General features: G+C 42.6%; 1 protein-coding gene across 18 annotated transcripts in view; it reads left to right on the top strand.

Moving 5' to 3' along the window:
- Positions 1-23,984, top strand: part of EIF4G3 (eukaryotic translation initiation factor 4 gamma 3) — a gene marked incomplete at both ends in the record, with an annotated part of 253,579 nt that overhangs the window by 87,516 nt on the left and 142,079 nt on the right. For 10 of the 18 annotated variants that reach the window (XM_080692037.1, XM_080692033.1, XM_080692045.1 and 7 more), the window contains one exon: positions 9,719-9,748. In XM_080692037.1, coding sequence (XP_080548163.1) covers positions 9,719-9,748 — 30 coding nt within the window. Of the gene's footprint in view, positions 1-9,652; positions 9,761-11,086; positions 11,201-14,510; positions 14,544-23,984 lie in introns of those variants that run through there. The other 8 variants (XM_080692040.1, XM_080692039.1, XM_080692036.1 and 5 more) reach the window with 5 other exon arrangements.

Here is a 23,984-nt window from a genome sequence, read left to right as displayed (position 1 = left end):
CTGCGCGTGGTGGCGCACACTTGTAATCCCAGCATTTGGGAGGCGGAGACAGGAGGATCCAAGTTCTCTGCCAGCCTTAGCTGCTTAGTGAGGCCCTTACAACTCAGTGAGACCCTGTTTCCAAATAAAGAGTAAAAAATAGGGCTAGGGCTGTAGCTCAGAGGTAGAATGCTCCTGAGGTCTAACCCCAGTACCGCCAAAAAAAAAAAAAGTAATTGTAGCTGTAAGCGGTGGCTGTGCTTGTCGCGTGCTATAGACTGAGAAGGTTGACGGTGCGCAGATTCTCTTAGGCAGCACCCTGCCGAGGGCCACATCCAGGTCCCCGCTTCCTAACTGTTGATTCCTTCTTGCTTTTTCATAATTCCTCGTAGTATTTTTGTATGTGATGTGTGTGTGGTACTAAGAATTGAACCCAAGGCCGTTCTACCACTGAGTACCACCCTAGTGCGTCTTGTTAGCTTTTATTGTTCAAAACAGGGTTTTGCTGGATTACCAGGCTGCTCCAGAACCTGCAGTCCTCCTCTCTCAGCCTCCCAAGGACTGGGCTTACAGTTGTATGCGCCTGCACCCAGCTCACCTTTTTTATTTTTTTATTTTTTATTTTTTTTTTTTGGTACTGAGGATGGAACTCAGGATTTCTACCTCGGGGCTACATCCCCAGCACTATTTTTTTTATTCTTTATTTAGAAGCAGGGTCTCACTGAGTTGCAAAGGGCCTCACTAAGTAGCAGGTGAGGCTGGCCTTGAACCATGATCCTCCTGTCTCAGCCTCGCAAAAGCTGGGATTACAAGCATGTTCCACCATGCCTGGCTACCATTGTATTTTAATTCAGGTTAATTTTACTTATTAGTTTGTTTATTTATTTGGTTCTGAGAATGGAACCCAGGGGTGTTCTACCTCCAAGCTTCGCTCCCAGCACTACTTCTTATTCTTTATTTGGAAACAGGGTCTCACTGAGTTGCAAAGGGCCTCACTAAGTAGCTGAGAAGGTCTGCGAACTGCGGTCTTCCTGTCTCAGCCTTCTGAATGCTGGGATTACAAGCGTGTGCCACCACGCGCAGCTCTCGGTTCATTTTAGATAAAGAAGGCTTTTATAGATTATTCTGGGAACACATAAGTATGCAGAATTCGGACCTTATAAATATTCATTCATGCAGTTTTCAAACGTCTGATTCTCCATGCGGAGCCATACGTCTATATCTAGAATTGAAGAAATTAGTGTAGGAGGAGATGGTCGAGGACCTAGAGAAGATGATGTCTCGTGACGAAATGAATGGGAATGAGAGATGGAGTGGAGGATGTCTTTTACAGATTTCCACTTTATCGTCCTACCATCCCCTTTTCAGAAAAAAAGCGATTCAGCAACCCCCTGGCATTTCCCCGGACCCCTTATTTTATTCAGTGTCGCCATTTGCACTCAGCACTGCTCCTGCTCACCCTGGACGGTTCCAGAGTCCCAGCTCCTCCTCACCCCGTTCCGCTCAGGTGGTATCTCAGACTTTGGGGATCTGTGTCTTAGATGATGAGGAGGAAGGACCAGAGACACATAGAGGTGGTGTGGTAGGTCAGAGATGAGAGTGGCGGCCGTCAGCTCCTGTGTAGGAGCCACGAGGACTAGCAGCCCCTGAGCTTTGAGCAGAGACTACAGAAGACCTCTGCTGCCTGCGATTCAGTAACCGACATCTCATGAGCAGATGATGCTTTCCACTCCAAGGTTTCGGGGACTTTCTTTGGTGTTAGGGAACTGGGTTGTCATGTTGGAAAAGCTAAGATTTGAAAAGTATAGTTACTATTGTGGGAACATGAGTTAGGCTGCCAGATACAGGTGTATTATGAACACTGTCCTATTAGTTCATTGTCTATCAAAACCCACAGCATCTACACGTTTAAAGAATATAGCAATGCTTGTCTGTGTAACAGTGTTTTTCTGCTTCATGTAACGCCTCCGCTAATACACGAGAAAAGAGCTTAGTGGTTCTTAGTCCTGTCTCCCCATTAGAATCATCTGATGCCTGGGTCCTGTCCTCTCTTGAGATTCTAACTTAATTGCTTAGGATGAGGCCTGGTTAGTTCTCCCACCCCCTTTTGGTGGATACTGAGGATTAAACCCAGGACACTCTACCTTTGAGCTCTACCTCTCCGCCAGCCTTTTAAATTAATTAACTAATTAATTAATTTGCAGTATTGGGGATGGAACCCAGGGGCACTCTGCCTCCGAGCTACACCCCCAGCCCTATTTTTTATTCTTTATTTTGATACAGGGTCTCACTGAGTTGCAAAGAGCCTCACTAAGTAGCGGAGGCTGTCCGTGAACCTCGATCCTCCCACATCAGCCTCCCAAATACTGGGATTACAATTGTGCATCACCACTCTTGGCTTTAAATTTATTTTATTTTGAAACAGGGTCTTTCTAAGTTGCTGTGGCTGGCCTTGAGCTTGTGATCTCAGCCTCCCAAGTACTGGGGTTACAGGTTGGTGCCACCAGGTCCACAGCTGAGGCATAGATAATCCTAATGTGCACCCAGGGTTGAGAACAGAGCACTGGGACAGTGACTTTGACACTCATTGCTAAAAGAGTCTTCTTGGTCCTCTTTGCTGGGAGCAGTTTTCAGATAAAGGATAAAAAAAAAAAAAGCTTTGTTTCTAGAACACATGCAAACATAGCAGAATCAGAAAGTTTCTTGTGTGTGTTACTGAAGACTGAACCTCTGATCCTCCTCTGAGCTACACTTCCAGCTCCTTTTTAATTTTTTTGTTTGTTTTGAAACAGTGTCTTACTAGGTTGCTGAGGGCTTCCCTAAGTTGCTGAGGCTGTTCTTGAATCTGGATCCTCCTCTCTCAGCCTCCCAAGTTACTGGAATTACAAGCTGTGCTACCAGGTCTGGCCAGGACGTTCCTCACTTTTTTTTTTTTTTTTTTTTTTGTGGTACTAGTACTAGGGGTGGAACCCAGTGTCTTTTCTACCTCTGGGCTACACTCCCAGACCTATTTTATACTTTATTTGGAAACAGGGTCTCACTAAGTCGCTGAGAGCCTCATTAAGTAGCTGAGGCTGGCTTTGAACCTGTGCGATCCTCCTGTCTCAGCCTCCCAAGCGTGGGGATTACAAGCGTGCGCCACCACGCCTGGCTTCTTCATTTCTTACTTTTGAGAAAGTAACTTTGTTGACTGAGAAGCCATTTCTGTCTTGTAACTAACTACAAGCAATTTTTTATAGATAATATACTTTGCATCCTAGACTACATTCAAAGAGTTTTTATAGTATTAATAATATATCCATTTATTTTGATTATAGAACCAATTATATACTGACAAGTGTGGTGTTAATCTTCTAACTCAAGGAGAGTAAGTTCAGTGGTTGCTTTTTGCTTCCATACAATCCAGTCTTTGGATTTAAAGCTATATAAAAGCAGCATTACTCTCCTCCCCATATGACTGTGTTGTCAGTCTCTACATCTTTGGTGAAAGAAATTAGCTCTAAGTGAAATTTTCCCAAAGTTGATAGTATACATGATTATTTGCTTAATAAAAGGGAAGTCTTTGTGTGTGTGTGTGTGTGTGTGTGTGTGTGTGTAACTGGGGATGGAACCCAGGGGCATTCTACCTCCCAGCTACACCCCCTGCCCTATTTTTTATTCTTTATCTTGAAACAGAGTCTCTGGGTTGCCAAGGGCCTCACTAAGTAGCTGAGGCTGTTCTCAAACCGATCCTCCTGTCTCCGCCTCCCACATGCTGGGATTACAAGCGTGCGCGCCACTCTGCCCGGCTAGTATCAAGTCAAGTGTAGTAGTGTCAAGAGTATCTTGACAGGTACTCTTAATGTTTATGTACAGTTTAGCAAAGGTGTATTTTACACTTAAATAAAAAAGAGTCAGGTACCTGTTTTACATCCATCAAGAGCTTTTTCTGAGGAAAAGTATGGGATTTTTAAACTCAGATTTTAGCTGTTTGTTCTCATGAATCAAATGTAAGAAAGATTGAATTCCCAGCAGGAAGTCTTGCAGTAGATACCATGCAGGGGCTGAGATCTTTTAAGCCATTTCAGTACTACCTTGAATAGGTGCATTGCTTTCTCTAACCAGGTAATCCCAGTTTCTGGTTTGATTATTCCCAACTATAATGTACAAACAGCATTTATATAAAGATATAGCATGGGGATGAGAGACAAAGAAATACGATCTCTGCATAACTGATTGTACCTGTTAAGTTTTTTTTCTGGTACTGAGAAGACCTAGTGGTCTTCTACCTCCAGGCTACACCCCCAGACCTATCTATATTTATTTGGAAACAGGGTGTCACTAAGTTTCTGAGAGCCTCACTAATTAGCTAAGGCTGGCCTTGAACCTGGATCCTCCTGGATTTCAGGTGTGAGCCACCACACCCAGCTCTGTTAAGGTATTTATTTAAGGAAATGTAACATGAGAGAGTAAGGTTCACCTTTTCTTTTTACTAAGTTATTAGCATTTCACTGTACAGAGTGTGGCGTGAAACTGGCTTAAATTCAGAATGGTCTCATTCTAGAATTCTGTTTTAATGACACATATTTTCAGAGTGTGGTTGACAGAGCAGCATAACAAATACAGCTATTGAAAAGGGTGATGAATGGTTTAAAGTGCACTTCACCTCCTGCAGGCCGGGCTCATTAAAGATGTTTCTGAAGTAGCACAGGAAGTGACGTGGCCTTGCTCTGGAGGAGAGCACATATTGTGACTTAATGAATATTCGAGTTGCCTAAAACGTTCATTTAAACATTTACAAAAGCTGCAATTAAGTAAGCTCCGCATTTGTGGTAGATAGCGTTTAAAAAGAGCCCTCGGGATTCCGAATAGTAACGTCCCTGGTGCTGAAGAGACTCCATTCAGAAAGGAGTGCGCTCTGCCGAAGCTTGTCCTGAAGAGGCCTCTCGTGCGGCTCCGCAGTTCAGCGGTGATACAATTTCGGGAAGATTTGTGGGCTTTCATTTTTCTGTTAAGTTTGGACTTGGAATGGGACTGTTGTTCAGTGACACAGAACTTGCCCACTGTGCATGAGGCCCTTCCCTCCCCCGGCTTGGAATTAATTCTAGAAGGATTTTGGGGGGGTCTACCGGGACATTATGATGCAGAGCTCTTAAACATCAGTTCCCGTCATTTTGATCATTACTGAAAACCAGACCGGATTTAATAGCGTTGCTATGAAGTACTGGTGCCTGATGTCATTAAAGTCTTGTATTAGTTTGACTTTCACTGTATTTATTATGTCGTTTGTTTCTTTCATAATTTTGTTTACAAAAAGAATCACAAACAAGCAGGGCGTGGTGGAGCACCCTTCAATCCCAGCACGTTGGAGGCTGAGACAGGAGGACCACAGGCCTGTGGACAGCCTCAGCTACTTAGCGAGGCCCTCTATGACTTAATGAGACCCTGTTTCAAAATAAAGAATAAAAAAGCTGGGTGTGGTAGTGGAGGCTTGTGATCCCCGCGCTTGGGAGGCTGAGACAGGAGGATAGCACAGGTTTGAAGCCAGCCTTCGCAGCTTAGTGAGGCTCTCAGCAACTTAGTGAGACCCTGTTTCCAAATAAAATATAAACTAGGTCTGGGGTGTAGTCTGGAAGATAGAAGGCCCTGGGGTTCCATCCCTGGTAACACACACACACACACACACACACACACACACACACACACACACACACTTTATACTTCACATAACGCTGATACACGGAGTGGTTTAGAAATCCCAGGACAGCCACTCAGAGTCATGGAAATGACCCTGATGCCATCTAAAGACCACATCTGTGTTTCCAGCAGTGCTACGTGTTAGGCAAACATTGAAGCGCCTGAAAAGGAACTTTGGGCTGGTAGGAACATCTGTTGTTTTCTTCTTTGAGAAGCAGTCCTCTTGTGTTCTGATGGATTTGGAACAGTCTTAAGTGCTAACACAGGTAATTAGTCTCTGGTTTATGTATACAGGCTTTTATTTTTAAGGTATATGATAGACTCTTGCTGGTTCTTTACCACATTTTCACTCTTCTTACCATTTGCTTATTAGTACTGTAGAATCTGGGCAAAAGAAATTACAGGTCACCTCTGATGCACTGGTGTTGCGTTTTGTTAGTGACTTTTTTTTTTTTTTTGGCAACATAGGGGATTAAACCCGGGGGTATTCCAAGCTACACCCCCAGCCCTAGTGTATTCTTTATTTTGAAACAGGGTCTTACTAAGTTGTGGAGTGCTTCACAGATTGCTAGGTTGGCTAAGAAACTGCGATCCTCCTGTCTTAGCCTTCCAAGTACCACCAGCCCAGCTTAGTAGGAAAATTTCGAAGGGACTTAATTAAGATAATAAGTCTTTTTTATATTTGTTGTGACGTGATAAATAGGATTCATGTGTTTCGGTTTCTCTTAAAACCTATTTTAAAGCTGTTTTATTGTTGGATTCTCTAACACAATAATAGTTTGAAAGTTTATCTCATTCTGATTTCAATAAAAAGCTTTTGCCTGCTTAATATTGTTCACTGGTAGCATTAGTACACATCCTCTGATGGGAAGTGAATGGAAAGCAGTTTTGCTCTGAGGCCTTGTTAGGTTGCTTTAGGATAGAGACCCAGGAAACATGTTGGTCGTGTTCAGAAGCACAAGCTGTACAGACCGTGCAGTGATACTGCAGTCCCTTTCGAGTTAACTGGGCAGGCTTTTTTTGTAAAACAGATTTTACAAAAGGTTGCCAGCCTAAGCAGCCTCCTGGTTTTGCTCTCCTGTGTTTTGCTATTGTCAGGAACTTGGTAGAACCACCTGATGACTAAATTGAGCTTTAATCATAAAGTGGTTGGTGTTACTCAGGAAATCGAACGTACTGGTGGGAAAAGGGAGAAGAAGCCAAGGCTTGTGGTGAGGCAGACATTTCCGCTGCCTTACTGGGAGCAGGAAGTGAAGGCCCATGCGGGGGTGACTCAGCTGTTTTCTGAACTTGTCTCACGTGCTTGTGTGTGATCTCTGTGGGGTCGTGTTACTCAGCAGGCACAGGGTGTATTTAGCTGGCTCAGCGATGACCTAAAGATAACTTGTGGGTTTTTTTCTTTGTTTTCATACTACATTTAGCATCACAAGATGCAAAATCATAATGGAGCGCCATCACTGAATGTTTTCTCTTTGTGTATACAGTTAGCTAGTGTTTTACACTTTGATACTTTAACTGTAAAAAGGAAAAAGATAGTCTTCTAATTACCCAGAAAGTCATTTTGCTTCATTGTGTTTTAGGTGGTCTACTCGGCAGGCATATTTTTAGTGCTGTAGGGCTATCATCAAGGCATTTATATGTACTGAAATTTCCATATATAGAACTCCTTTTTTCTTTCTTTTTGTGAGGTATAGTAAATACTTTTTAAAAAATGAAAATATTAGGAGTTTGTTGGATTTTACCGTAATATTAAGCCTTTGTAGTAGTTTGACTTTTTTGTTTACCCGCCGTGTACTGTGGCTGTCTGTGCCGCAGCGTGATTATTATGCCGCGTACCTTTCTGTGCTTGGTTCAGGAGAACACTCGGAAGCTTGAGTGCACCTGAGCAGCAGCATCTGCTCACTCGTCTGGGAAGCAATGAGTTATTGACTGTACCAGTGTTGGGAAATGGCTTCAAAATGTATTAATGTACCAGGATTGGGGAAGATTTCCAATTTTAAAAATATATCTTTGGTAGTAAAGAAAGCCAGGAGCGCCAGGGAAAAGGGCCTTTTTACATTTCTAAAGAGAGACAAACTGCCTCAAGGATGGGAGGAAATCCACTTAACACATTTTGGGAGTGTAACCAAAGGTGTGGGGTCTGTGGCGACAGAGCTGCCCCCTGCCTCAGAGCAGATGCCTGGGCGAGGGCAGTGATAAGTAAAATAAAAAATTAATGCGAGTAAAATAAAAAATAATGTGCGTATGGCGGAGTGTGAAAAACACGAGAGAGGTCCGGTACACATGGCATGTAAAGTTTTAATTGCACGGCTCTCCCGGGGATCAGGGCAAGGTACCATGGGACCTGTGCGCCTGTCAGAAGCTTGAGGATGCGGGCTCTCCTTTTCAAGGTATGCATCTCGCGAGATAAGGGTTTACTCACAGGAACGCCCAATTCTCCCGGGGGTTTCAGCCCCTCCCTTGCCCTGCAGAGGTCATGTGACACAAAGTCACATGAGTGCAGGACCCAACTTACCAGGCAGCACATCCACATAGCAAAGGACCTCGCAGGCTTGGTGGGGATAACGCTCAGCACGCAGGGACTGTTGGTGAATTCACTCCAAACACCCCCCCTGTGCCATTTCTGAATGGCATGGGGGCTTTAACTGTCTTCTGTGTTTCTATCTTTTTAATAAACTTCTTTAAATCTCCAGCAAGAGTCCGGGCCAAAGTGTATTGACCCTTAGCTCAGGACAAGAACCTGCGCTTTGAATCTTGGTGTGGTTTTGTTGGGGAATTACTTCTCCCCTACGCACACCGAGCATACTTCACTGTAACATCGACGATGGGGCGTTCTGACACCGGAGTGCTCTTGCGTTTCGGGATCCTGCATGCCTCATCTAAAATGCAAGTCTCAGATTGTGTCTGAAGGGAAAGGGAAATTGAGCTCATTAAGAAGAAATAAATGCCAGCCTTCGGTTTAAAGTAATACTTAACTATGTGGAATATTGGATCAGTCTAGTAGTTTACTGAATTACACATATAGTGCTCGACACTATATAAAAAGTAGTTTTACATGCCATTTTTATGTGAACTAATTTGTTTTATCCTATATTTCAGAAAAATGTTAGTCCTGAAAGGATTTGTTTTTTCAGAATTACACGGTTAGAATATTTAATGTCCCCCCAGCCCTATTTTATTCTTTATTTTGAAGCAGGATCTCACTAAGTTGCTGAGGCTGGCCTTGAACCTGCGATCCTCCTGTCTCCGCCTGGATTACAAGTGTGAGCCACCGCCCCCCGGCTCTGATTGTTGATTTTATGGTATCATGTAAAAGGATTAAGGCATAAGCTTTGGCAGAGAGGACAGCAACAATAAAACATATAACTATCTGAGGTGCTGATCTTGGCTGTGAGATATCCTCAAGAGCTGCTTTTGTTTACAGGGACTATGGAAAAGCACACTTCAGCCAGCTTGATTTGGGTTGTGAATTAGGCTTTTCATGTCAGAAATTGATGAAATTATAGTGGATTTTCTTTACACTTATAGTTTCAAATAATTGTGCCTAGACTTTTGGTTGCTGGTTTCTCCATTATCAAGAAGTTTACAGCAATTTCTAAAAAAATGTTACATGATCCCGAGTTGCTTGATATTATAATATAAAGTTTAGCCGGGCGTGGTGGTGCACGCTTGTCATCCCAGCATCCGGGAGGCTGAGACTGGAGGATCGAGGTTTGCAGACAGCCTCAGCTACTTAGTGAGGCCCTCCATAACTTAGTGAGACCCTGTTTCAAAATAAAGAATAAAAAACAGGGTGGGGGGGGGTTAGCTCAGAGATCGAATGCCCCTGGGTTTCATCCCTAGTCCTGCAAAAAAATAAAATAAATAAAAATTAGAAAGTAGAATTGTAAACCATATTAATGATCATTTTCATAAATTTTGTTTTTAACGTCTTGTGTCTGTGTTGCCAGGCCATACTTTTTCAAAATATGATTTTGTTCTTGCCATTCTTTGACAGACCCCTTATCCCTCTGGACAGAATGCAGGCCCAACCACGTTGGTATACCCTCAAGCCCCTCAGACAATGAATTCACAACCTCAGACCCGTTCTCCGGTAAGTAAGCAGGAGCCTGTTCTAGGCAATATTCTCCAGCTAAGTTTGTGTGTGTAGGACCTTGGGTTATTTTGGCAAATATTTTTACTGGATTTTGGAAGTTATTTCCAAAGATGATTCGCTAGTTAAGTGTACTAAGAGAAAGAAAAGGTAGACCGTTTATCTTTTTTTTTTTTTTTTTTTTACTCTTCTGTGGCATGATTTTTCATAGTCTTTTAATTAAGTTTATTTCATGTTAGCTCTTAATGTATGAGTTGTACTGGTCAAACTTCAGAAGAATTAAGTATAATGATATTTAAAAGCAAACTGAATTTTTCTAATTAGACTCAAATTCTACTGGTTTGGGAAGTAAGACTTCTGACTCTGTCACCAGCTCATTTCTACCCATTTGGCAATGTGGACATGTGCATGACACACAGGGTTGTACTCATTCCTTCAGACGGTAAATTGTCATACAGATGTAAATGCTGTCATCCTCTTTGTCATCCTTCATGTGGATTGCAACAAGTACTGCAAAGATTGAGAACTGACTCAAGGTTCATCCTTCCGTTTCACACAAAGCGTCCAGTGGCTTGAGCTGTCCATCCCTTAGAAGGTCGATCCTGCCCTGCATGCCGAGCTTTGGCTAGAAGGCGCTTCCGTAACAGCTCTCATTGTAGCTCACATCCCTCTTTGTACCTCCGCTCTGTGTATTCTTGTGAATACAGGGATCTTCTTTTTGTTCCCACCCCTGCTTTTTTGCCTGGAGTACAGGAATACTTCATTGCATCAGCTCCTGTTCATTTGGTTTTATGCATGAATTTGGAATTGTTGAAATGTACCAAAGACTTGCTCAGAGACCTAGGAGCGCACAGACTGCACTGACGAGCAATCTCTTTCTTACCCTCCTCCTGTCTTCCTTGTTCCTGGTGCCCTCTTCTCCAGTACCTGTTCTTAGATCCTGGTGCTCTCCTGTAAGTGGAGGAGCCATTCTAAGCAGATGAGACTTTGGTCCTATTTGCCTGTTGCTTGTCTCTTTTTTTTCTTTTTTTCTTTTTTTGCTTAAATATGGTCAACACCATGTCTGATGCAAGTTTTGTTCTGAGAGTGGTTTGGGGATATGGACACTTGACTACTTGGAGTGGGCCGGAGATCTCACCAGGCCAATTTAGATAGGTCCTGGTTTTAATCATTAAGCGTGGAACACTATGGTAAGCTTTAATTGCAAAGAATTCTATGGCCTTCTTTACCCTCCCCTCCTTTTCTAATTATTGGAAAGAAAAGAATTAAATTTACATGGTTAGAATTGGCGCAGAACCTGACTGAAGAGCTGCATCTCTAAACCAGTTTTTTTGACAGCCCAGCAGAACAGTGCCAATACAGTGCACAGACAACTGGAAGAGGAGGAAGGTTTTGGAACAGACTCCCGTTTACAGGTCCTTGGCTGGAAGAGGCTGGATTAAGTACTGCATTGTAAGCAATATAACAAACTGTACTTCTTGCAGGCAGTGGTGCCTCTGGCACTCATTATTTTTGACCACATCCACTTATTGGCTGATGAACAGAAATGCATTGATTGCTTCTTCTCTGAAAGTCAGATCTAGCATGGCGTGGCAGTTTTTGCCAGGCATTGTGGGGGAAACAATAAATTGGGCGGGTCTTCTCCATTGGGAGTTAGACAGGGATCATTTGGGGATTAGATTTTTCTTTATTTTAAACCTGAAGTGGGATATCCCGTTCAGATAAATTTGAATTTAAAAGATAAATTTCAAGGCTTCTTTCCCCCCCTTTCCATTTTATAATTGAATATCAAGGGGGAAATAGTAGTTGTCAGCCATTTTTCTGTGGTCATAAACTCTTCAGATACTGTCCTTTATGCAATTTTCGCCATCTGCTCCGCTAGCGACCATCACCCACCCCATTACTAAAAACCACACATATAACATCCCATTACATACCCCAAAACAAGTGCAAGACTAGCAGACCCCAGACTACTCTTGCTTATTGTTTTGGGTCTGATATTCCTTTGTTTTGTTTGTGTTGGAGCTGGGAGGGTGAAGTGGGGTATGGAATTTGGCAGTATTGCATTTTCTGTTTACACCCAAGTTGCCATAGTCTAGTCTCATCCATCCCACAGCTTCCCAAGCGGTGAGGAGAGGAGAGGTCCAGCATTTACTGAGGGAGGGCCCTCGGTGGCTTGTCGAGCAGCTGAAGCTTACTCCACTCTATTTTTGCATTAATGGGCCATTGGCAATTGCACAGCGTAGGCCTTTCTATTCTCCCCTGGACAGCTGCCTTTGCAATCCAGCTGGCTTCAGATGGCCCCCTCCCTCAGTCACGTTACCTTTGTGCCTGTATTTCTATTCGATACTTAGTTAAGTTCATAATGTGGGGAAAACTGTTAAAAATTTTAAAATACTCATAAGCTTACCTATTCAGTTTTGTTGTTGTTCTGGTACTCTTTAAACAGTAGTTTTATTTTTTAATAGCCTGTTGAAAATAGTGAAGCTATTGAAAGGTCGATTGGGAGAGGGGACAGTTGGGGGTTTCCAGTACCCTGTAGCCATTGGTTACTTTCATTCTGTGGTGGCAGATGCCAAAGTTCCATCAGTGTGGTGTTGGTCATGCTCAGTTACCAACTGTACACAGAGGGGTGAGTGTGGCTGGGTGGATGGCGTTGGTTCCAGGTTCCCATAAGGCTGCTTTTCTTTATATCTACAATCCTCACCATCTTAAAGACCCCTTTAAAAAAAAGTTTCTAATTTTCACATGAGCCAGCAGCGACTACAGTTTGTTCTGTTGCTTACAGCTACCCACAGGATTAGGACTCTTGTCTTTCCAAATGAAACACTCCATAGCCAATGGTGACTAGTGCAAAATAGACTAGGGTATTTAACCACTACCTTAAGTTGTGGTTCTCCTTTTCTTTTTCTTTTTCTTTTTTTTTTTACATATATGTATAATTTTATAAATAAGTCCTCCTGTTCATAGAAAGTTCTCTTGCCTGGAACATTCTGAATATATAAAGTCTCAACTTTTATATTAGAGCCTTGGAAATGGGGCTTTTGTGTGGAACAGTGATAAGACAGGTACTGCTGTACTCAGGTGAATTTTTAATGTGGCCCTTCTCTTTCATTCCTTCAAAAGTGTCATGAAGAAGCACCTCACTTCCACCCCTACTTTCATACCACTTACTGCTTAATCTTGAAACTTGATTTCGTAGTAGAGGTATGGTCTGTTTCCTTCTCCTAATCGGAAACTGAAAATATAAAGTAGCAATTTCTTTGAAGAGATTATTTTATGCAAGAACCATGGCTGCAGACTGTCATCATTCTGTAAAACTGGACTGTAGTGATGAAGCCAAAGGCATGGCCCAGCCAACATACCTGAAACGTAGAGGCCACTAGGGTACTTTTAATTACGTAAACAATAGTTGACATTTTAGTTTCTTAGGTGAATCCTTGACAGAGCGGTCTCCTCCATTGTGGCCATGTGCCCCAGTGCAATTTGTTGAAACTTTTTACTTTGAAATAATGGCAGTTGGAAAAATAATTCTGAATCTCTTGCGAAATTCTGTTGCACATGTCTTAAATTTTGAGTATGAAATACTGCTCCTTCCTTAATCTCCAGTCTACTGCATCTAGAGTAATAAACTCGCAGAACCAATGTTCTATATAGGAAATACAACAACTGAAGACGTGTACTTTAGTTCTTTAAATATATTAAATAAAAATCCTGTATGGTTTGCATTTGGAATTCCTTTCTAAATATTTTCACCATTGAACAGGGTGACTGACATCATAATCCTTAATGTATCAGTAGCTCGGATACAGCTCTGCTTGCCCCCAGTATTTTCCTCTGTCCTTTTTAGTTAACGTATATTAGAAGCCAATTTGCTTTCACGAATCATTGGATCTTAGAGGTTTGATATTAAAGTATTTCATGATAAGCAGCCATTTTCTCCCTCGTGTTCCAGGGAGGGTCAAGAACTTGCTTTTGCCGAGGAGTTATGTTCCCTCTCGCGTATTCTCGGGAGCCGCAGCAGTGGGCACATATGCAGCGTTTTGCTGTTGTGTCTGAATAACCGTGGACACATTTGACTTTGTACTTCTTTTTTCTCCGCAAGCCTATGATACTGCCATTTTGACTGATCGTGCCAGAGACCATTGTTCTTTACGAGCTGTTAGCTTTGACGTGCCTGGTTTTCAGCTCTACTAGTTAACTGCATGGATTCTTACATTCCAAGAAGTAAAGGGAGATATGGAAACTTTAGATTCATATCTAAGATAGCCCATTTCACATAAGAAAATTTGTAATCAGTCCTGTTACATTTCTTATTTCCTGTTGGATGCTTTAATTACCTCCTGCCTATTTCTTGCCCTGTAAAAAGCATCTCTCATGTCCTCCAGCTGTACTAGTTATATGCAACATACTTGACTTTCATATGTTTGTCTTAATATAAACCACTTAGTGCCTCAGTCTTTTATTTGCCTTACTTCAGGGCGTCACTTATTTATTAAATATTCCCATCAGATAGCGCTCCAGGCACCTAACAGCTCAGCAGCTTCCTTCCCAGCTGACAATGACACACCTGGTGGTAGTGGGTTAACCTGTGGCCGTAGTACCTGTCCGTCACTGTCCTGCAGCAAGGCTTTGACTGTTTGTGCTGCTGTCCTCCCCGCCGCGTGGGTTTTCCTTGTGGCTTACTCGTGGCGTTTTGGTTTCTGTGCTGTTTCTGACTCTCTGTGCCTTTGCCTTGTGTTTGTCTCCCTCCTCTTCTCAGTTCGCAGCGGGGCCTCGACCTGCCCATCACCAGGTACTGTACTCCCTCCTCCACCGTCACTAACGGGGCTCAGGTAGTGCTGACTCTTAGACTGCTGCCACCTCACGGACACCCAAGTGCTCTCCAGGAGTACCTTCTAGCTGAGAAAATGCAGGTCTTTTTGTCTTTCACAGATGCCATCACATTTTGTTATTAATAAGCCCATTTGTTTTTGTTTACAGCAAAAATTCAAAATACTTTTTCTTTTCAAAAAAGATTGGCTTGAACTTAGACAGCCTTGAAAATTTCAGATACATTAGCCCTCACAGACTTTGTGGCTTTCTGTATTAAGTTGAAGTTTAACTGAATGGAGCAGGCAACATTCTAAGGGTTTTCTGTTAACATTCTGACAAAACTTGTATTGAATTATATAAAATAGTATTACTATTTCTAAAACCACTATTAATCTCAATGACTAACTTAGACTTAATAGCCAGTTGATTAACAATAACATGCGTTCATGTGCTGCATAAACTTATCTTTATTCTTAAGTATACATAGAGAATAGATTATTTAATTTAATATCTTCAGTTAATTGATCTTTTAAAGGAATTTGTTGTGGGAATTAAAATTTCAAAAACATGCGTACCCGCACAACATTACTTAGCAAGAATTCTTTGGAGGTGGCAGTATGAAAGAAACAAAGACTTATCCCAGCAAGAGCTCTTTATGGAGTTTTCTGAAACATTTTTTCCTGGTTTAGTGTAAGGAGCCTGATGTGGAGTTTGACAGGTTTGGATCCATAATCTAGCTCTGCTGTGTAATTAGCTGTATGAAGTCTTTATCTGCGCCTTGGTTTACCTTGTCAGATGGGATAACACAGGGATAGTCTGCTGTATGTCAGAGATAACTAGAGCATGTGGCACAGAATAAGCAGCTAAAAAGCGGTAGTTGAAGGCCGGGCGTGGTGGGCATGCTTGTAATCCCCGCATTTGGGAGGCTGAGACCAGAGGACCGTGGTTTGCAGCCAGACTCAGCTACTTACTTAGGGAGGCCCTCTGCAACTCAGTGAGACCCTGTTTCAAATTAAAGAATAAAAAATAGGGCAGGGAGTATAGCTTGGAGGTCAAATGCCCCTGGGTTCCATCCCCAGTACTACCCCCGCCCCCCCCCCAAAAAAAAAAGAGTTGGGACTTTGGCATCAGTTAGTCCTAGAATCTCTTTTTGTTGTTAACCGAGTGTTCCTGGACAACTTTTGTACTGTTCTCGGCCTCAGTCTTCTCATTTGTAAAGCAGAGATAGAAACACCATCTCAAGATGGATATGAAAAAGAAATGAGACGATCATTACCAGAGTAAGAGCCCAGGGTACGTGATTAATACTACCACCGATAAAGAGTCTCTTATGTAAAAGGGCGATTATAATAAAAAATATTAAAGCCAGAAAGACCAGGGTTTAAATTTTAATCCAAGGTCAAGCAAAATCTTCTTAAAAGAGAGATTTAGGAGGTCTGTTTCCAAGAAGCAGAGTGAAAAAAAAAATATTTGAGTGTGTGAGAAAAGTGGAGAGAAGTAATTGGGAGTGGGTGGTGGAGTTCTGAGTTTCTTGATGGTTTCTGTCAAAAACCATTTGAGACATCTTCAGGCAGACGTTAATAGAATTAAACAACATTACTCTTGGACATAGGGTTTTTGGAGGAATCTCTGCTCTGTAGGTTCCTGGAATGCTGGGTGAGTTTTAAACCAGAGCCATATTACTAAGTAGTCTGGGCCCATCTTCTTATTAAGCCTAGCATGGCAGCATCCACCTGTAATCTCAGTATTCAGAAGGCTGAGACAGTAGGATCACAGGTTTGAACCAATCTTAGCGAGTTAGTGAGACCCTGTTTCAAAATAAAAAAGTAAAAAGGGGCTAGGGAGTGTAGCACAGAGGTAGAATGCCTGTAGGTGTGTGTGTGTGTGTGTGTGTGTGTGTGTGTGTGTGTGTGTGTGTGTGTGTACAGTGTGTGTGTGTAGAGTAGCCAGCCTTGTAAAGATCGCTAATGTGAAAAGGAGCCCAAAGTAACATTTTTCCTAGAAGGTCGCTGTTCTGTTTGCTGTAACTGATCTGCAACATTTCGGGAAAAGACAGTTCCTTTGTACCTGCTATTTCTTTTCTGTAAGGCTGAGGAACGAACCCAAGGTTGTGCCATATGAAGATTCCATGATTATTGAAGCAGAGTGAGGCCTGGGAGTCATGACAGTGAGGTGTAACAGCCGCAGGACCAGGTTGTTCTGGCAGTGGTACTGAAGCATCTAAGAAGACTAGCTTGTCCTGGCTCTTTGCTGTAGGCCAAGATCTATGTGACCAGTAAAGCTGTCCTCATCTGATTACTGGTTTGCAGTTAGGGAACACCAGGGGAAGGAAGAGGCAGGGAAGACCAGTTCTGCAAATGTGTAAACAGCTTTTTGCTAATGCTGCAACTATGTGGATAATAAACTTTGGAAGTGTTAAAAAAAAAAGATCGCTAATGTGTATATTTTTAGGTTCTTGATAAATACAGCAGAAACTTAAAGCCTAAGCGCTCTCGCTATTGTGGTCAATAGCAGTGGTTCTCAAATCAAGATGTTATGTTTTAGCATTTATAAATGGTCAGCTTCGAGAAATTGTTTCCTAAACTTTCTTTGGAGTGTTAAAGGCATGTAATGCTCTCCTTAATTCCAGTGGTCAAGGAAAATTTTCAGAAATCTTGAGAAAAAGATTGATTGAAACCTATTTTTTTTTCACATGTAATAAGACTTTAGACAGCGTTGGCAGGTTGCTGTTTAACAAAGTTAGCTGCAGGTTGATACTGAAAAGTTATAGCTTGCTTTGACTTTTAAAATACAAGTATATATTTGTATTGCTTTTTTAATGGTACTGGGGATGGAACCCAAGGGCATTCTACTTTTGAGCGACACCCCCAGCCCTATTTTTTCTTTTTCTTCTTCCTTCCTTCCTTCCTTCCTTCCTTCCTTCCTTCCTTCCTTCCTTTCTTTCTTTCCTTCTTTCAGTGGTACTGGGGATGGAATCCTTCTACCTCCAGGCTACACTCCCAGACCTATTTTATGTTTTTTTATTTGGAAACAGGGTCTCTTAAGCCAGCAAGGCTGGCTTTGAACCTGAGCTCTCCCTGTCTCTGCCTCCCAAGTGTGGGGATGACACGGGTGTGCCACCACGCCCAGCTGTTCTTTATGTTTTAAAACAAGGTCTCACTGAGTTGCAAAGGGCCTCACTAAGCAGCTGAGGTTATTCTGGAACCTCGATCCTCCTGTTTCAGTCTCCCAACTGCTGGGATTACAAGCCTGCGCCTCCACGCCCAGCTTTTATTACTGACTCATTAGCAGGAGAAAGGATTACTTCCTTAAAATAGTTTTGGGGGATGAGTACCTGAGATCCAGCATAAATCCAGATCATTACTTTTTTCCTTTTTTTAAAATGTGTGCGGTATTGGTGATTGAACCCAGTTCAATAAGCTTCACCCCCAGTTCTGTTTTATTTCTGGTTCTGAAACAGTCTTACTAGGTTGCTGAGAGTCCCACTACATTGCCGAGGCTTGCCTTGCATCTGTGAGCCTCCTGTCTCAGCCTCCCAAATACCGCGGTTGCGGTTGTGCTCCGCCACGTCCAGCAAGGCATCACCTCTTTACTTTTCTTCTTCTCTAGATGCCACTTTCTTTTCACCATATCACAGCACAGTGAGTAAGGCAGTCTGCACCCTTGGCGCAGGCAGCAGCAGTAGGTATAGCGGAGCACTGGGACAGAGACGTGGGCTTGCGGACGGGAGCAGGCGCCTGAGCAGGCCCTGTAGAAGAGTCCGCTGGCCTGCCTCCACGGGACATGGGGAGCCTCCACGGGACATGGGGAGCCAGCTCGATTTGTTTCATGATGAATTAAGTATAGATTGACTATAGCTGTGAAACCCGCCCTGTAAGTTGCAGTTCATTTAACAACCTTTGGTTTCTAAATGCCCACTGATTTCCCAGTGACAGTTAAACCAATCCAAACAAAAAAAACGCTTCCATTCATTAACAGATCTCCTCCCGGGAGGTAATACCATTTTCCATTTGAGAATCACTAACTGAATCTGTGTTTCAGGACTTCACTTCAAATCTAAAGTGAGGTGTAAAGACTTAAATCTCCTAAGAGAGTCACCCAGGAGGAGCTGCTCATGATACAAAACACAGCACAGAGACCTGGATAATTACAGCAGTCCAGCGAAAACTAAAACACACAGGAGGCGCACTGGGAAGGCGTCCGGCTGGGCGTGGCGGCGCACGCCCCTAATCCCCATTCTGTGGAGGTTGAGACAGGAGGATCACAGGTTCCTGGCCAGCTTCAGATACTTAGTGAGGCCCTCCACAACTTAGTGAGAGCCTGTTTCAAAATAAAGAGTAAAAAATAGAGCTGGGGGTTTGGTTAGGAGGTAGGATGCCCCTGGATTCAATTTCCAGCACCTCACAAAAAGAAAAGAAAAGAAATTAAAAAAAGGGAAGGCTACTATATCCTGGCATAGGTTTGGCTTATTACACTTAAGACTTGAGGTTGGATTGAGGTCAGTCATTGCTTTTCAGTTATGTCTGTTTGCTTTAATCACTTAGAATTAAGTCAAGACTTAGAATTATCCTAGAAACTAATTTGTGAATAGACTTATCATTGGCTGACCAATCACATAATTTTCATATTTTGATCTTATTTTTTGGGAAACAAATTTGATATTGGATATTTTCTGTGATTATTGTTTCTAGAGCCCATTAGCAAATAATATAACTTTTTTGGATACTTTAGTAATAATTTTCTCTGTATATATTTGCAAATATAAAATTAACTTATTTAGGTAGACTAATTGTTTATGAAAAACAGTCAGCATAATCCAGTGTAGTCCTCTAGAACAGATATGTAAAATGAAGTTATCTGAATTTAAATGAAGCAAACATAAGATTTTAAATAGTCAACCTTTCTTTTCTTTGTTCTTAATACAGCCAAGAAATCTTTTCTTTGTTCTTAATAGAGCTCTAGGATATGTTTCTTATATTTTTATTATTAAGGATTTACTATTCCTTTTGCATTTTGTAATCCGAAGAGCTTTTCAAATTACAATGTTCTCCAAAAATAAAAAAATGCTACTGTTTTATATGCAGAACTTGGGATTGAACCCAGGAGTATTCTACCTCCGAGTTATACACCAGCCTTATTTTATTTTGAAAGAGGGCCTCATTAGGTAGCTGAGGCTGTTTGTGAACCTGTGGTCCTCCCGTGTCAGCCTCCCAAGTCCTGGGATTACAAGGAGCGCTTCCACGCTGGGCTGGTTTGGTTCTTTTGGAGCGCCCCTCTCCGTAACAGCTGGTTTATACTGACGCTTTTCTCCTTCCCATCCCTAATGGTCCTCTACTGAGAGCGGTGCTGTTACATTCCTGGTTTAGACATAATTCCTACTGCTATAGATGCTTCTCTGATTTGAAAAATGAAAACTTAGGGCCCAGCTCTGGGTCCAGCCTGGCGTGTGAGCTCACACCAGTCAAGCGTCGCAGAGCTTTGTGAAGGGCTTTGATGGCCAGTTTGGTGTTTTGTTCACAAGAAGTTGTTGAGTGGCAGCAGATAGTGAAGAAAATGATGGGAACCGGCACATCTGAAGTTTAGTTTCAGTTTCACTACAAACTACCACTTGAAGCTTATTTTTTCTATATGCAAAACTGTTAAAGTATGCTCATAGAAGATATATCATTGAGGTGTGATCATTACAGCCCCTCTTTGCTGGGAGTGCTCTGGGGATACAGTTCCTGGCCTCTTAAAGTGTCTGGCACGTAAGGCCTTTGGTAGGTGTCAGTTTCATTTATTTATTTTTTATTGGTTTTTTATTGTTATTTTGTGGTCCTGGGGATGGAACCCAGGAACATTCAACCTCTGAGCTACACCCCAGCCTTATTTAATTATTTTATTTTGAAACAGGGTCTCACTATGGCTGAGATGGCCGTAGTGTCCTGAGATGGCTTGTGACAAGATGGCCGAGAACCTGCATCCTCCTGTCTCAGCCTCCCAAGTACTGGGATTACAAGCGTGTGCCCCCATGCCCGCTCATCAGTTGCACTTAGCAGTGAGACAGCATGCCTGCCCCTTCCCACAAGCTGTTCTTCTCAGCTGTGAATGAAGGGATCCCCAAGGGGGCTCACTTCTCAGACCCTTCGGATCTGACAGAATATTTATTCCTGGCTCCTGATGGACTCTATCTGCCGTAACCCTCCAGGGCAGCACTGTGTACTAAGAACTTTTTGTGAGGATAGAAATGTTTTGAATCTGCACTGTTCACTACTGCAGTTACTGGCTACAGATGCTTATTAAAAGCACTTGAAATTTGGTGCTACTGGTCTACCTCCGGGCTCTACTCCCAGACCTTTTTTTTTTTATACTTTATTTGGAAACAGGGTCTCACTAAGTTGCTGAAAGCCTCACTAAGTAGCTGAGGCTGGCTTCGAACCCGTGCGATCCTCCTGTCTCAGCCTCCCAAGCGCGGGGATTACAAACGTGCGCCACCACGCCCGGCCTATTAAGCACTTGAAATTTGATAAGGCAGACAAAGTATCGAAATTTTAACTTGTTACCAGTTATAAGTATTAGTTACTATATTGTACAGATATCAGGGCCTAGGCCTTCTATATTCTGATTTTTAAGTGAAATCTAAATTATGTAATATCAGCCACATATAGACAGGCAAATACAGAAAAAAATTGAGAATGGAATAGCCTTCAGTGTAAATTATTTATGAATCAGGTGAAAATCAGGTTGATAACCTGGATTGAAGTGAGAGGCATTCTGCCTTTAAGTGACACCTCCAGTCCTATTTTATTTTGAAACGGAGTCTTGCTATGTTGCTGAGGCTGGCCCCAAACCTGTGACCCTCCTGTCTCAACCTCCCAAGCACTAGGGATTGCTGGCGTGTGCCACCAGCCTGGCTTTTCTGTTATTCTAGGTTTCATGAGTGAATCATAATTAATAATAGGAGAGTTATATTGATTGCCCTTTTATTCAGCCGCCTTTTGTTGTTGTTTTGTTTTGGTGCTGGGAATCAAGCCCCAGGTTTCTATTGGCGAGGCTTTCGGGAGTGGAACGAGATTGAGAGGAAAGGAGGAGAGCTCGGTCTCGGTTGGCAGGAGGGTGCATACACTGGAAGGAGGCGATTCGTTGGACCGAGAAACGGGCACGGGTGTGAGTCAGCGGTGGCGGCAGTTTCCAGGGCTAGCCTAGAGAACTGTCAGTTGTGGGGAAAGCTTTGACTTCATCCTAGTTTTACAGATAGACTTGGAGTGAGTGGGGAGACATAAAGACGGAAAATCGTGGCAGGCATCAGTGGTGGTGCATACTTGCGATCCCAGTACTTGGGAGGCTGAGATAGGAGGTTTGTGGGTTTGTGGCGAGCCTCAGTTACTTAGACCCTATTTCAAAATAAAGAATAAAATAGGGCTGAGGGTGTAGCTTGGAGATAGAATGTCCCGGGGTTCAATCCCCAGTAACACACACACACACACACACACACACACACACTATAAGTAAAATAAAAGAAGCTCATTTAAAAGAGGAACCAAAGACGAGCGAATACGGCGACCTAAATGAGGGGGATGAGAGGGAAACTCCATAATGTACAGGATTTACCTTCACAAACACATCGCAGTCAATCATTAAACCAAACACGAGAAGGAGGGGGGGGAGGGAAGGGGGCGGGAATCGAAGGCTGGAGTGAGCGCCGTGCACGCGTGTGCCTCCACCATCCTGAACGCCATCGAGGCGTACGACTCCAGTGCACCAGTAGCAAAGTAAAAAGCAGCTCATTTAACTATGGGCTGTGACTTGAGTTGCAAAGTTTCAGGAACCCCAAGGGCATGTCATAGAAGACATTTACATTTTAAGTAGATGGTTGGGGGGAAAAAAAACCCATGAGTGTTTGACTGATAACATGATTCTTCACTCAGCTGAGAAGAAAAGGATTCAGAAGGATTGTAAGCAGTTGGAGAAAATCCACGTGTGTTCCTTTAAATGGCCTGTGATTTACTGTCATGTCCCATATATCTGAAAGTATAAGTTTCTAGTCCCACTATTAAATCTAATTCTTCATTGACATTGAATGTTTAGGAAAGGCTACGAAACAATAATCCGTCTCTATTTCTCTCTCCTTTTTTTTTCTTCCTTTTTCCCTTCTCTTTCTCCTCCCTTCTCTCCCCCTGTCCCTCTCTCCTTCCCCAGGCACATTCTACCTCAGAGCTATACTTCCAACGCTTTGTTAATCAATTAACTTTCATGGTACTGGGGATTGAACACAGGGGCAGTCTGCCTCTCAACTACAGTGTCAGTCTTGCTTTGTTTTGTATTTTAAAATAGGATCTCACTAAGTTGTGGAGGACCTAAGTAGCTGAGGCTGCCTGCACACCTGCCTCACAAGTACTAGGATTACAGGCGTGCACCACCATACCTGTCTTCAATTTTTAAATTTTGAAATAGGGTTTCACTAAGTTGCTGTAAGGGTCTTGATAAGCTGCTGAGACTTATCAAGCCTGCCATTACTGGTGTGTGCTCCTCTGCCTGACCATCTCTTTTCTTTCTATTTCGTGTGTGTGTCTGTGTCTGTGTATTCGTGGTGCTATACTTTTAGGAGGAAGAAACAAGTTCTACAGATAAACCTAACCTTGTGAAAGTGTTAATGTAGTGAAGTTGAGCAAAAATAGGTATGCAAAATAGTTTACCAGTATGTGAAATTGTATGAAGATGTCTCAGTTGCTTTAAAGGAAACAGAATTAGAGTCTTGCAGATAGAAGGAAATTCTTTTCTTACACATTAAACATGAGTTTTGTGAAGGAACCAATGAAGCATACTGCTTACCAGGGATCAGTTATGATTGCGGTATGTGCCACTCATTTGTGCAGCTGGACTAAGTTCTTACCATGTTTCTTCATTCTTTGTAAAGAAAATTGTTCTTTTAACTGACCACACTTGTTTTAAAATAGTTGGTTTTTCACTTTATGAGTAGCGTGTGTTACAATAAACAGATCCAGCGAGGTGCATGGATAGCAGTGGTACAGCAGTTGCCTAGTATGCACAGGGTTCTGGGTTTTATTTCCAACAGTGGGAGGGAAAATGCATACCTAGAGCCTGGCTTTGTTTAAATTATAGTGGTGGTTCAGGGCGTGGTGGCCAATACCTGTAATCCCAGCATGTGGGAAGCTGAGACAGGAGGATCACATGTTCAAGGCCAGCTCCAGCAGTTCAGGGAGGCCCTCTGCAACTTCGTGAGACCTTGTTTTAAAATAAAAAACAAAATGGGGCTGGGGTGTAGGTCAAGAGGTAGAATGCCCCTAGGTTCAATCGCTAGTACTACCAAACGACAAAACTGTGTGTGTGTGTGTGTGTGTGTGTGTGTGTGTGTGTGTTTGCCCTTCAGCAGGTTAATCCCCCTGTCCTGTAATTTCTTTCTTTCTTTATTTAATACTTT

Source organism: Muscardinus avellanarius (assembly GCF_963383645.1).
Source record: "Muscardinus avellanarius genome assembly, chromosome: 3".
NCBI lineage: Eukaryota > Metazoa > Chordata > Mammalia > Rodentia > Gliridae > Muscardinus > Muscardinus avellanarius.
Note: the sequence above shows the minus strand (reverse complement) of the source record. Positions and strands in the feature narration are given on the sequence as shown.